The following is a 14,178-nucleotide window of genomic DNA, read 5'->3' on the forward strand; positions in this document are numbered from 1 at the left end:
ACTATAGGTACATTTCTTTAATAAGTATACTGTATACATAAGGATAACTTACTCCATAAACAAAACCCGACTTGCTGAACGTTCCTCAATCTATATATAATAACAATCCGAATAAATACGACCAACAATTATGTTTTTTCAATCGTACCTTTTGGATATTTATTGAAAAGTCGCAATGGTTCATTAATTAAAACGGTTATTTATGAAAAATTACAAACTGTTTACTGTAGAGTTGTGTTCATTGGAACATTCATATCTTTTGAAATCTATAGATAAATTACAAACTGTTTACTGTTTGAATTGTTTTCATTTTTTTCCACGACACAAAATAATATAAATTTTCAATCTCAATATGTTTTACGGCTTTCAAAATTATTCTTTAGCATTCATTCTTTTAAAAATAAAGAAATTCCTCCAATACTTGATTTAACAAAAGATTTTTGGAATGATGAATCTAATTTACAACTTTTAGTTAATTTTAAATATAAAAATTTAATAAAAATATCTAGAGTCTTTTTTCCAACAGTTAGATGAATTATATAGTGAGTTATTGAATTTGAAATTTCTAATATGGTAATAAAGATGTCTTCTATTTAAAATCAGTTTATATTGATTATTAGGTATAATCAAGTGCAGACAGTTGCGATTTTTCGTAGTACCTTTTTGTAAAATTTTGTGTTTATATGGTTTAAAAAAAAATCAAACGATTGTATATGTTCATTATAGAGTTGTGTCATTTCACTATATTTATATTTATATTTTTTTCATCACAACTTTCATTTTAATAGATGTATGACGTTATGGACGTGTGTCTATTTAAATAGTCATGTCTTCTGAACTCTCTTTATATTTGTCTCTTCTTCAGTAGCCAAAAAGTTCGTTGAAACAAATTTTTTATTTTATGTTGAATCTAAATAATTGAATATTAATATATAATATTCAATGTTATTCTATAATCTAACTAAAATTTTAGAAATGATTATAGCAATAGAAAAATTTAATACAACTTACTATTGAATTTCTAGTAATACTAATAGAAATAACATTTAATGAACAATCCAAAGACTTTACCTGCAATGTATTATTAACAAAGATCGACGACTCTTTATCAACAAAAAAAAAAAAAAGACTGACGAGTGACGCCTGCAAAGCTAGCTTAATCAATAATTATACCAAATTACACTGACATAATTAACAACTATCTGAGAGTTTCTTCCACGATACTTCGAGCGTAAGACAAAATACATAAGAATTTGTCAATGTCAACGCCAATGGCATTATAAGTACGATAAATTTTTCTGATGATTTTATAATCATTTGATCTTGGCAAGATCTCAAGAGTATTTATAAAAGAAAGGCCACACACAGTTTTCGTAATCCTTTGAGCATCAAAACCCGTAGCAGAGTGAGACGGATCATCAATGGCGGCTGATCATGGAAACATCCAAGATCCTAATCAAAACGAAGTGCTTAACCGGACTTCCTTCCATTTCCAACCTCAGAGAAATTGGCTCAACGGTTCTACTTCTTCCTTTTTTCTTCCTATTTATATTCATAGACCTTGTTTGCCAAAGATATATTTCTTAAAGCAAGAACTATAGCTCATTTCTATGTATTGCAATTAATTATTGAATTTGGTTGCTAACGACTTAAAAAAATTATTTTAGCTATTTCACATGTTTCATCATCTTTGTACATAAATACTAAACCTTTGTCTTAATTTTATGTCGTTTCTGGTGCTTGGATGCATTTCTGAAACCTGAAGATCCAAACGGTAATACTATACAATTCATTAACTTGTGACACAAGGAACCCAATAATTGTTTCATATCCATATGATGAAATATTTATACTATAAATGTTGTTTCAGCGCCATTGTACTACAAAGGATTCTACCATTTGTTCTACCAGAACAATCCTTTGGCCCCTGAGTTCAGTAGGAAGAGGATCATATGGGGACACTCTGTTTCACAAGATATGGTCAACTGGATCCAACTTGAACCGGCCCTTTCTCCCTCTGAGCCCTATGACATCAACAGCTGCTGGTCAGGATCCGCTACGATCCTCCCTGATGGCAGACCTGTAATTTTGTACACCGGACTCGACATTAACAACAGGACACAAGTCACAGTTGTTGCCGAACCAAAGGACGTTTCTGACCCTTTGCTTCGTGAGTGGGTTAAGCCAAAGTACAATCCTGTGATGGTTCCGCCAAGTAATGTCTATCATGATTGTTTCCGTGATCCAACAACGGCGTGGCAAGGGGAAGATGGGATATGGAGAGTGCTCATTGGAGCTAAGGTGAAAGATACTGAGACAGGAATGGCCATTTTGTACCGAAGCGATGATTTTGTCAAGTGGACAAAGTATCCGGTGAATTTACTTGAGGCAGAAGAAACCGGAATGTGGGAATGCCCTGATTTCTTCCCGGTTTCCATCACTGGTAAAGAAGGTGTAGATACTTCGGTGAACAATGCTAACGTGAGGCATGTCTTGAAGGCCAGTTTTGGAGGCAATGATTGCTATGTCATTGGTAAATACTCTTCTGAGAATGAAGAATTTTTAGGGGATTATGAGTTCACTAAGACGAGTGCTGATTTGAGATATGATCATGGAACGTTTTATGCCTCGAAAGCGTTTTTCGATAGTGTTAAAAATCGGAGGATCAACTGGGGATGGGTTGTAGAGACTAATAGCAAAGAAGATGATTTCAAGAAAGGATGGGCTGGCCTTATGGTAAATTTAATATTCTAGGTTTTAATTAAAGTAATTTTAGAGTAGAGATTAGTTGTGAAGAAATTTGTTGAATTGATTCTGTTTTTTTTTTTTTTTTTTTGGCTTTTTGGCTCTTCCCAGGGAAATGTGGCTGGACACAAGTGGAAAGAGGCTGATACAATGGCCAATTGAGGAAATCAACCATCTCCGGACCAAAAGTGTTAAACTCGATTCCTGTGAAATCAAAACCGGAGCGCCCATTGTAATCTCTGGCATCACTGCTGCCCAAGTAAGTTTTCTCATCGTGTTTTCTTAGCAATCCCATGTATCTTTATCAGATTTATCTTATTGTTTTGTTTCAACAATTTATAAATATTTATCTGTCTCTCTATTGTTGTTTGTTAAAGGCCGACGTGGAAGTGACTTTTAATCTGCCATCACTGGAAGATAACCCCGAAATACTGGAGGCTGATCATGTTGATGATGCGACTCTGTTCGATCGTGACAGCTCTGTTGGATGCGTTTACGGGCCTTTTGGATTGCTAGCATTGGCTTCCCATGATTTATCTGAACAAACCGCAATCTTTTTTAAAGTCATCCGACGTGGAAACGGATATGCAGTTATAATGGGCAGCAACGAGAAGAGGTCAGATCTTTTAATTTAATTCACAAACATGAAACCAAATATGTTTATTTCTCTATCTTGTGCAAATCTGATGTTATGGTAATTTATGTATATATGTAGGTCTTCGTTGAGAGACGGCGTAAAAAAATCTTCGCATGGAACATTCGTAGACATTAATCCAAGGCAGGAGAAAATCTCATTAAGATGTTTGGTAAGACTAATTAAGCATTTGTGCAATTTTGTTTCTTTTATTTTCGCCTTAATTAAATTAAGACTTTTTATTTATAAACAATTTAACTTGTGAAAACCACTCTTTTTTTTTTGGTTTGTTCCTAGATCGATCACTCGATTATAGAGAGCTACGCAGCAGGAGGAAAAAGTGTGATAACATCAAGGGTTTATCCCAAATTGGCAATTGGTGAAGCAGCTAAGCTTTATGTGTTTAATGATGGAGCAAATGGTGTGATCATGACGTCTCTGGAAGCTTGGAGCATGAGAAATGCCGAAATCAATACAAACACAACTTATTAATTAATCATTTAATAATGATAATATTTAATAATGATCTTTGGACTGCAGTAAAGATATTTTTGTGTCTTTATCATGACCTACTGCTGAATGTTCTTTTGTTATCAAGTTATTGGTGTGGTTATTGTCGTTTCCTTGAGTAAACTATTGTCAGCCTTCTCATTTTTCTAGTGAATTTGCACGAATAATAATAATACCTTCTCTCAGTTCTCATATTTCTTCTTTTTCTCTTCTTCTACAGTATCATTTTTGTGTTTGTGTGTGTGTAAGCAACATGACAACTAAAAGGGATCTAAATCAAATATTTAACAAGAGTTGGTAATTAGAAATTTTCAATCTTGAAATTAATTTTATTATATATCAAATATTAGTCTTTAAAATAAATTAAAATGCCAAATATTGATACATGTACAGTGTGACCTGTTTAATAACCCAGGAATAAAGTTATGCCACGTATTTTATTTTATTTTGGTAAAGTTATGCCACGTATTTTGTTATCATGATCGTATAGATTAGTAGATTACAGCTCCAACTGGTAACCAAAGTTTAGGAAAAGAATGCCAAATATGATATTCCTCATCATTTCTCAAAATTTTTACCATTTACAAAAAATAGTATTTACTCATCATTTCTCTATATTTCTCATAAAATAAGGAACACTAGACCAAAAATGTTCTTCTCCAAAATTGATAAGGAACAAATGGACCAAAAAAGAATAAATATTAAAATTCGTTTTTATTTTAAAATAAATAAAAATTATGTTTATTAATAATATTTTTATTTTATAATACCATAATATTCATATTTTTCACAGTATATTGGCAGAAAAATATATTTGATACAAAATTTCATGTTAAATTAATTTGAAAGCTTTATTTGGAAATTGTATGAATAGTAAAATAAATTTAAAAGATGTGTATATCGTAAATAAAAATTAAAGAATATTTTAAATTAAATATTTTGTAGGTTAATATTAACTATTAGTATTTAATATGATGTATCTAAATTTAATTCACAAATTTTATTTTAAATTCAAATGTAAAATTTATGTTACATACATTAAAAATAGTATTAGTATTTTTATTGATTTATTTATTTAATATTTAATATATTTTTAAAAATATTGTTATTATTTAGTTACTAGTCATTATTTTGTTACTTCTCTGCATATTTTCCTTTCATTCTTCAAAAATTGTTTATTCCGTTCTTCATTGTTCTTTTTATTCATTTTCCTTTTGTTCCTCTAATAGTTATCAGTAGAAGCCTACATTTGAGTGGATGAATTCTTTCATAAACAAACAAAGACGATCGACCAAACAAAATTATGGTAACCCCATCTGCAAATATTTCCACGGTTGTAAACGAAAACTGAAGCCGACAAAAGATAAAGTAAACTAAAAGGATAACCTCCTTGCCAGCTGGTCGATGTATTTTACAACCTTAACAAAAATACAATATACTTTGAGAATATCTTCCTCATTACTTTAACCTTAGGACATACGAAGAGGTAGTAAACATGGAAACTGTAAAGTACAACGAAACCTTCTTCCTCATTACTTTAATTCTTTCGCCTCTATCATCAATGGAAGCTTCTTCTTGCGATGATTATGGCAACTTCCAACCTTACCGAACTTCCTTCCATTTTCAAGCTCACAAAAATTGGCTCAACGGTTATGATTCTTTTCGTCTTTATTTTCTCTGATATCCGATGTGCAATATCAATGCTTTCAGTACCTACATAAAGATATAATTAATATTTGTGTTAATTTTTTTGTTGTTGCGCTTCTGGTCCTTGGATGCATCTTGGAATATGAAGATCCCAACGGTAAAAACTAAATACTCTACTGTCTCTTTTATTTAAATCACAGGGATCCAATATTGCATACATGATAAAATAGTTAACATAATTTTTTACAAACGATCAAGTTCACATCCAAAGGCGGCATCTAATTGCAAAAAACTAGGTTTAAAGGCAGATCAACATCTAGACGCTATATGTGGATTCTGCGTGTAGAAAGTTGATTGTGGATGTTAGATTAAAAAGAAAAACTAACGGGACCAAAATATTCGTGATATGTTGTTGCTTCAGGACCATTGTATTACAAAGGATTCTACCATCTGTTCTACCAACACAACCCTTTGGCTCCATATTTTGGGGACATTATGGTATGGGGACACTCTGTTTCACAAGATTTGGTCAACTGGATCCAACTTGAACCAGCAATTTATCCCTCAGATCCCTCTGACATCAACAGTTGCTGGTCAGGATCCGCCACGATCCTCCATGATGGCAAACCTGTAATGCTGTACACCGGAAGCGACACCAATAAACACCAGGTGACAGTTCTTTCGGAACCTAAGGATGCTTCTGACCCTTTGCTTCGTGAGTGGGTAAAGGCTAGAGGCAACCCTGTGATGGTTCCACCTAGTAACGTCCCCGTTGATGGTTTCCGTGACCCAACTACGGCGTGGCAAGGTCAAGATGGGAGATGGAGAGTTATTGTGGGAGCTAAGGAGAAAGATAGTGATATAGGGATGGCGATTTTGTACCACAGTGATGATTTTGTCCAGTGGACAAAGTATCCGGTGCCTTTACTTGAATCACAAATCACCGGAATGTGGGAATGTCCGGACTTTTTTCCCGTGTCAGTCACAGGTAGAGAGGGTTTAGATACTTCGGTGAACAATTCTAGTGTGAGGCATGTGTTGAAGGCGAGTTATGGAGGCAGTGATTGCTATGTCATTGGTTCATATTCTTCCGAGACAGAAACCTTTTCCGCAGATTCCGAGTTCACTAACACAGCTGATGATTTGAAATATGATTACGGAAATCTATACGCGTCGAAGGCCTTCTTTGATAGCGCTAAGAATAGGAGGATCTCATGGGGATGGATTACGGAGAAAGATAGCAAAGAAGATGATATTGTGAAAGGATGGGCTGGAATTATGGTAAATCCTATAGGCCTATACCTACCAATATTAATAAAAATTTAAAAAAAATGTTTTCTTCATGAATCTGTTACTTTCCTTCTTAGGGTCTCCCAAGGGAGATTTGGCTGGAAAGAAGTTGATGCAATGGCCAGTCGAGGAAATTAACAATCTCCGAGCCAAAAATGTTAGCTTGTACAACAAGCAACTTGAAAGCGGCTCTGTTCTTGAAATCTTTGGTATCACTGCATCACAAGTCAGTTTCCTTATTATGATTTACTAATTACTAGCAATCCCACATTAAATAGGAAAAAATATATAATCGAGTATATTATAGTTATAGATTGCTTTATTCGTGTATGATTTTGTAATTAACATTTTGGCTTTTTATTCTTTTGTATTAACGAATTTTATCTTCCTTTTTTTGTTTTTTTTTTTTGTTTTTCTTAAAGGCCGACATAGAAGTAGCTTTTGATTTACGTGATCTAGAAAACGATAACGAGATTTTGGATTCAGAGGAAGTTGATCAAGCGACTTTTACAGCTGGTTACAGCGCACCCATTAAAGGCATTTACGGGCCTTTTGGATTGTTAGCATTGGCTAGCAATGATTTAACAGAGCACACTGCAATCTTCTTTAGAGTTATTCGTCGTGGGAATGGATATTCCGTTGTAATGTGCAGCGATGAGAGCAAGTAATATTTTTTTTTTACTTCAATCAAAACTTTAAGACGGATGTATATACGTATGCTATATGATGTGTGATTTAACAATTAACATTCTTATATTATGGTCATGTAGGTCTTCATTGAGAGACAACATTGAGAAAGCTACATTTGGAACAGTCCTTGATATCGACCCAAGACATGAAAAGATCTCGTTAAGATGTTTGGTAAGATAAAAAAAAAATACTACTATCTATTTGCAAATTTCATTTATGTATAACCCTAATTTTGACCTTTTTCAATATCACTGTGGAATGTCAAACGGTTTTGGTTTCTAGATTGATCACTCGGTTATAGAGAGCTTTGGGGGAGAAGGAAGAAGTGTGATAACGTCTAGGGTTTATCCAAAAATAGCAATAGGTGAAGAATCTAGGCTTTACGTGTTCAATCATGGAACAAAAGGTGTGACCATATCCTCTTTGGAAGCTTGGAGCATGAGAAAAGCACAAATCAATTCAAACGCAACTTAAGTAGTCATGTTGGTAAGTGGTAATAATTACAGTTACATTTTGAAGATCCAACCAGATGTTTCATGTATCCTTTAATTTGGTATGAACTGCTGAAATATGTAAGAACTATATATGTATCTTTTGTACAGAAATGTGGTGGTGGGCCGAAAACCTGCAAGTCGATCCGGGATGATCAGTCCATCACAGATCAGGTTGGGGCGATTGGTATGGTTGTGTTTTATAATTTCTTTGAGAAAAAAATGTTATGATAAGCCTTTGATACTTTAAAATGATATTCTAGTTTAGTTTGTTGAATTGGACTTCATAGGTACACATATAGAGTTCATCATCATATTTGTTGTACTTTAATCTTTTTTTTGTTTACTGTCATTTTTCAAATTTCACTGTAAGTATACATCAAAAGGATACCATTTATACATACATTAGAGGGAGTGGTTTGCTACTTGTTATGATTTCAGGACAATTAATCAAATTTGCTTTCCTTTTTTATTTTTATTTTTTGTTTAAGGGCTATAACATTTTTTATAACATCACTATCAAATATCAACATAATATAAAGGACTAACTATATAAAATCGTTATAAGTATTTTAAAATTAGTGTGGCGAGTTCAATAGTGGTGGGTAAGTGGTGTATGAGGTCAGATTTATAAGTCCATGTTCAAGCACAAGACATGACAGCCTTGTAGAGTTTAAAGCACCGTTAAGGGAGGAAAAAAAATATCTTAATTCTACTGCTTCAACATTCTCTCACAAAAAACTTCTGAAAAAAAAAAACTTATTTTTGTGGGTTTCTTTGCTATGATAGCATAAATTTGGAAGAAAAAAATAATAATGTGCTAACATTTTCGTTATATTTATCTTACGTGATAGTTTTTACTTTTAAAAACAACGTGAAAATCCATACTATTTTTACCAAACATAAACCATAAAAATCCACAATTATTTAAGAAAATAAACACCACGTCATTTTTGCGTCATTTACCTTAGTCACCCTTGTTTTTCCCCCTTTTTGTTCTCTTGAATCGAGATATCTTTTATCTTAAAGAGGTTGCCAACTTTTTTTTTTTTCAAACAAACGAGATTTGCCAACTTGTTATCAAAATAAATCACTTGGATTTTAACCAGTGCCCTGTCTTAGTTTTGTGGTGGAGATGTCTCTCAAGATCGAGAGAAAGCAAAGAAAAGATAAATTGCATTGCCGCATTGGTTAATCATACACATGTCTTTTCCGGTATCCTTTAAACTGTGGCCATTGTAAACTCACCTTCACTTAATGTTGCCTTTTAATCATTTCGTTTCTTTAGGTATCTCCCTTTTTAATATTGTCGTTATATACAAAATGTATGTGCATTACATCATTCATCTCTCATTGGTTATTGCTTACTCTGCCTATACAATAATTAAAACATCAAATTATATTCATGGCTTTATACAAGTTGACCCCGTTTTTTTTTTAATAATTAAATTTCGTCTTGCATACTTTAAATGGGTTATATATTCCCTTGTTGCGGTTAGACCAGCAGTACAACTGGAATGACCTGATTTGGAAAAGAAAATAAAAAAAACATATAACACAACTGCGTGATTATTTACGTTTTGCAAAAAAGTAGCTTACTGTACTTTTTTTTTAAGTAGCTTACTATAATTATCTTACTATATATACTACCAAAGAAGAAACTAAAATATAATAAATTCATAATTTTTTGTTGATGTTTAATGGAGAAAAAGAACTTGTTTCCCCCTCAAATGTTAACCAAACCCCACCCCACCACTGAGGAGCTCCCATATCTTATGCGGGTGTTGGGTAGGTCCGGGTCTAAAGGGTAGATTTTTGTTTTTGACGTGCAAAAGGAAATTCATAAATTTTTATAAAAATAATTAGCACTAACATGCATGTATGAAAAGGTCACTAATAGGGACAAAATGAAAAGCATATGCATCTTGGCAAAATTCGTCTAGCTTAGGTGAATCATATTTTAACCGAAGAGAGACAAAGACAATCGATTGTAGATTGATTTCTCAAATACGTGAGCTAGTGTTGAGTGGTTGAGTTGATAGCGACAAAAATATTCAATAAACATACTTTTTTTACACATGGATAGTGAGTGAATTCATTAATCGAAATTATAGTAAATAGAGAGATTGTCTCACGTATCGAAGAAGGAATCCAACGGCAGTGATAGTGCAATAATTGCGGATGACATCTACTTTTACAACCTAAAGAAGTAAAGATTCTTCGGCCAAAATCTCCTAACGATCACAACAATTAAAAAAAAAAATCCAGATACTCAAATACCAAAATTGTCAAAAGAGAGCAGTCAGATTCCGTGGTAATCAACGGATTCTATTTTACATATAACATTATAAATAATAATAAAAATAGTAATTTTTTCATATTTTCGAGGTCAATATTTAATAGAGAGACCGGTCATCGATGACATAGTTGTACTATATAATAATAATGTCTCTCTCTCTTTTTTTTTTTTTCAGTTTCATTCCCCAAATTAATGAAGAAAATTTGCCAAATCTCATATCAGAAACTTACTAGATGGAAAATATCGATCATTTGTATTTAGAAACAGAACTATATATACGGACTAATTTGTCAGACAGACATCAGCATAGTACTTTTTGTTTTCTTCTCAAATCGATCAACATGTATTATAAATTCAATACGCAAAATAATTCATATATATTATAATTATGATGGAATCAATCTCACACGTGATAACCTAAACAACACAAGTACACAACCCAGCTGGTAAAAAGATTTCAGACAAAAAAATACTACAACATTTTTTCTGTTTCAGATTTTCAACGGAAATTTACAATGGATTTTTTTCTTCTTAAACTATGATTATCAGATTTTCATAATTAGTTATAAATGAGCTAGACTGAAAAAAACATTAAAAGGGAAATACAGTTATGCCCATAAGGCACCGACTTCAACGAGTCTAGGAATAAGGTTACCACTAAGGTGAAGTGCTACAAGTGACTCGAACCCACCGACACAAGCACCACCTATGAAGAGCACCGGAGCAGCTTCAACGGCGAGGTAAGCGATTTCTACCTCGTCGATCTCGATCACTGTTGGGTGAACCCCGACGGTAGACATAAGCTTCTTCATGACGTGGCACATGCAGCATGAGGAAGATCGAGTGAATATGATGACTGGATGCTCTGATATCAGCCGTCCGATCTTCGACTCTGATGTCTCCTCTTCGTCGAACGATAGGCTTGTCGAGGCGGTGGAGGAGGAGACTGTTGGTGGTGCTGGTGAAAGAGGAGGAGGACGAGGATGAACCGTCAGGTCTAGCGTTACGGCGTCGTTTGAACAGTTCCGTAGACCTCGCATCGTCTTCATTATTAGAGAGAAAGGGAGAGGGAGAGAAAAAGAGAGAGAGTGGGAGATTTGTTGATGTCAACGCAAGATGAGAGCGACCATAAATGGAGAAATTGGGTGTCACTATAATGACGTAACCATTAGCTAATTATTTTATTTCTATTTGTTTTTTCCTTTAAATAATTGTTTTGGTCATTTCTAAATTTGTTTTCGAGGTCAGCTTGGTCGCATCTTATTTATGAATGAACAATTGAACATACATAGCTAATAGCTTAGTCTAAATTTTTTTAATTTTAAACTATGTTCTGTATATAAAAGTTGATAATGGTTTTTGGCTTCTAATTGGCATTAATTAATTTTAAGAGAAAAATATAATATCCCTAAAATCAGCGGGTTTTGTATTTATTTTAATAAAATGTTATGTGTATGCCCTCCTCACTCACACATATACTGTAAACAAATTATATATTTATGTAACGTAAACATGCATGTACGATATTACAACTAATGTATATTACTATATGTACTAATTAATACAACTATGTTATATAGTATGCAAAAATATTGATATAGAAGGAATAAACACCCAAACAAAAAGGAACACGTTTTGGTTTTGAGTTTCTCCATGAAATCTGGCGTACGTGGAGGAGGACGAGATCCTCGAAATAATTGTATATAGCTTGGTGTATACGCTATTACGGGCAAACATCACCGTTAATCTTACGACTTGTTGTTGTTTAATGTTTGAAACCCACGATCGATAATAATGTTTTTTCTTTTAATCGAATGCGACAAAAGACAAAAATGGAATACGATTCTACGGTGGTTTGTACGTTTTGCCTCTCTGTAAAAAGAATGGTTATAATATTTCTTCTATTTCAAAATTTGGTTTGCTCATGTGCGAACAAGTTTTTAGGTAAACCATCTCCGTGTTTAATAACAATCATTTGAATTATTCGGTTTGGACATTATATAGCACATTCAATAATAGTTTTTGATTGATATAAATGGAGCGTGTAGCACACCGTAGATGAAGAGTACGTTTGAGAAAGATCTGTCACATGGCCATGGACAATAAGGGGGTCGAAGCAATTATAAATGATGCTGACGTATTTGATTTGTTTTAACTCAGGGTAAATTGGTGACACTTGACGTCATCGGCTATCAGAATCATCAGACCATGTCTCAGCTAACGTCGACAACGGTATCTTACCAAAATATTTTTATGATTATTAAATAATATATAAAGGACAGGTTGATTACATAACATATCATAAAATCATAATTGCTGAAGAAGATTATATATAAAAAAGTACTCTTTCTATTATATCGTATTAGATGTTTTAATGAGTACTTTTATTTGATTTAGTATAATTTGTAAATGTTGTATATCATGCATGGTTTTCCTAATTATTAGTTGAACTAGATTATGACCAGGGTTAATTTTTTTAATTTCTATTGTAATTTTTATATAAAATATAAATTATGTGGTTGGTTTTAGAAGTCATTGTGAATAAAAGTTAGGTTGAAATTTAAGACCCGGGTTAAAAGTGATTGTTTTTAAAAATTGTTGTGAATAGTATTAATTTTTGAGATTTTGTTGTCTATATATGGTTAATTAAATATTCAGTGGAGATTTTGTTTTATTTTTTTGGAATATCTTTTATAAGAGGATCTGAAATCGAGATTTAACTAATGGTTACAACTTATATAACCTATAACCTATCAAATAATCAAATAATTAATCTTATAATCTATATAATATATTATATAGTCTACACAAAAAGGTTGTGCAGTTCCCTTTTATTATATAAGGGATTGTTTGAAGTTAAATATATCTAGTATAGTAGTCAAAATGTGATTATTGGTCTGACTTTAACAAAGTATTCAGTGACATATTGCAATTGGCAATGAACAAGTGAGAATATTCCAAAAGAATATTAACCAACCAAACGTGAATCTTTAATATTCAATCTTTTAAATTGTCATTGACTCATTGTAGTGGAAGATGCACTAGAGTCAGATTTTTCCATGTATAACTTTCGGAAGTTATTAGGATATTGACAAGGAAAAAAATAAAACTCAAAATCAAGAAACAATCACGATTTAGATAACTATAAATAAATTATTTTATCTAATTATTTTTTGAATGTAAACAAGATTTAATTTTATTCTCATAGTTTTTAAAGATGTCGTAATTACTTATAATTTCTATTTTGAAGAATCACAATCTTTTTTAAATAATGTTTTAATATACAAGTATATATTATGAGCTTATATAACAAATGCAGAAGAAGCACTTAATGGGTCGACAGATTCAGATCATGACATCATGGACCGACCACTTGCCTCTGTAATTTTTTTCTTTACAACGAGAAAAAACTGTCAACTTCGGATTGCGTCACGTTTCTGTATTTTTTTCTTTCTTTTAACGTCTGCGTCGTGTTGGTGCCATAGTTGAATTATTATGTCCAAAGCACTAACAATCATGTTTCTTTCTAATATAGTGACCAGAGTTTTATTTTTCTCCCTCTAATAACCGGAACAGATCTCTGGGAACTCGGACTTAATATCCAATGCCTAGTGAAAATATAGAGATATTTTCTTATTTAAAACGTCTATATTGGTTAAAAATAAACCAATGCCTAGTGAAAATAGCAATTTTTTTGTTATTCAAAACGTTTATATTGATTAAAAATAAACCACATTCATTTTCTTGTATGTAAAATTTGATATTTGATTTTAATCCACATTAACAAATCCTCTATCTATTTGAAAAGACCACTGGAGATCACTCTTGTTTTTTTTTTCGTTTTCTTGTATTTCAAGACATATAAATTATTT

At 32.5% G+C, this 14,178-nt stretch overlaps 1 protein-coding gene and 2 pseudogenes across 4 annotated transcripts; 2 read left to right on the forward strand and 1 right to left on the reverse strand.

Moving 5' to 3' along the window:
- Positions 1-1,179: 1,179 nt before the first annotated feature.
- LOC104735209 (beta-fructofuranosidase, insoluble isoenzyme CWINV6-like) lies at positions 1,180-4,083 on the forward strand. 2 transcript variants are annotated; one of them, XR_015578556.1, is made up of 6 exons: positions 1,180-1,518; positions 1,871-2,736; positions 2,857-3,004; positions 3,123-3,361; positions 3,461-3,551; positions 3,677-4,083. XR_015578556.1 is itself a non-coding variant. In XM_087482347.1 (6 exons), the coding sequence occupies exons 1-6, from the start codon at positions 1,422-1,424 to the stop codon at positions 3,869-3,871; spliced, it is 1,647 nt and encodes a 548-aa protein (XP_087338473.1). In that variant the 5' UTR covers positions 1,194-1,421; the 3' UTR covers positions 3,872-4,074. The 2 variants fall into 2 exon arrangements, 1 of the variants encoding a protein (XP_087338473.1); XM_087482347.1 differs by having other exon boundaries at positions 1,194-1,518; positions 1,871-2,734; positions 2,844-3,004; positions 3,677-4,074.
- Positions 4,084-5,327: 1,244 nt separating this feature from the next.
- Positions 5,328-8,432, forward strand: LOC104735208 (beta-fructofuranosidase, insoluble isoenzyme CWINV6-like; annotated as a pseudogene). The gene is made up of 8 exons (XR_015578026.1): positions 5,328-5,538; positions 5,685-5,693; positions 5,958-6,817; positions 6,904-7,052; positions 7,249-7,490; positions 7,597-7,687; positions 7,799-8,002; positions 8,119-8,432. The product of XR_015578026.1 is annotated as a beta-fructofuranosidase, insoluble isoenzyme CWINV6-like (transcript).
- Positions 8,433-10,659: 2,227 nt separating this feature from the next.
- On the reverse strand, positions 10,660-11,593 carry LOC104735210 (glutaredoxin-C10 pseudogene; annotated as a pseudogene). The gene has a single exon (XR_015578027.1). The product of XR_015578027.1 is annotated as a glutaredoxin-C10 pseudogene (transcript).
- Positions 11,594-14,178: the final 2,585 nt, after the last annotated feature.

Source organism: Camelina sativa, chromosome 13 (genome assembly GCF_030686135.1).
Source record: "Camelina sativa cultivar CO46 ecotype springtype chromosome 13, ASM3068613v1".
Lineage (NCBI taxonomy): Eukaryota > Viridiplantae > Streptophyta > Magnoliopsida > Brassicales > Brassicaceae > Camelina > Camelina sativa.

Bases quoted from the DNA above. Each gene is read 5' to 3' on its own strand.
- LOC104735209 (XM_087482347.1), top strand. From the start codon at position 1,422: ATGGCGGCTGATCATGGAAACATCCAAGATCCTAATCAAAACGAAGTG. The intron at 3,362-3,460 runs GTCAGATCTTTT...GTATATATGTAG, and splicing joins ATGGGCAGCAACGAGAAGAG to GTCTTCGTTGAGAGACGGCG. The intron at 3,552-3,676 runs GTAAGACTAATT...GTTTGTTCCTAG, and splicing joins AAATCTCATTAAGATGTTTG to ATCGATCACTCGATTATAGA.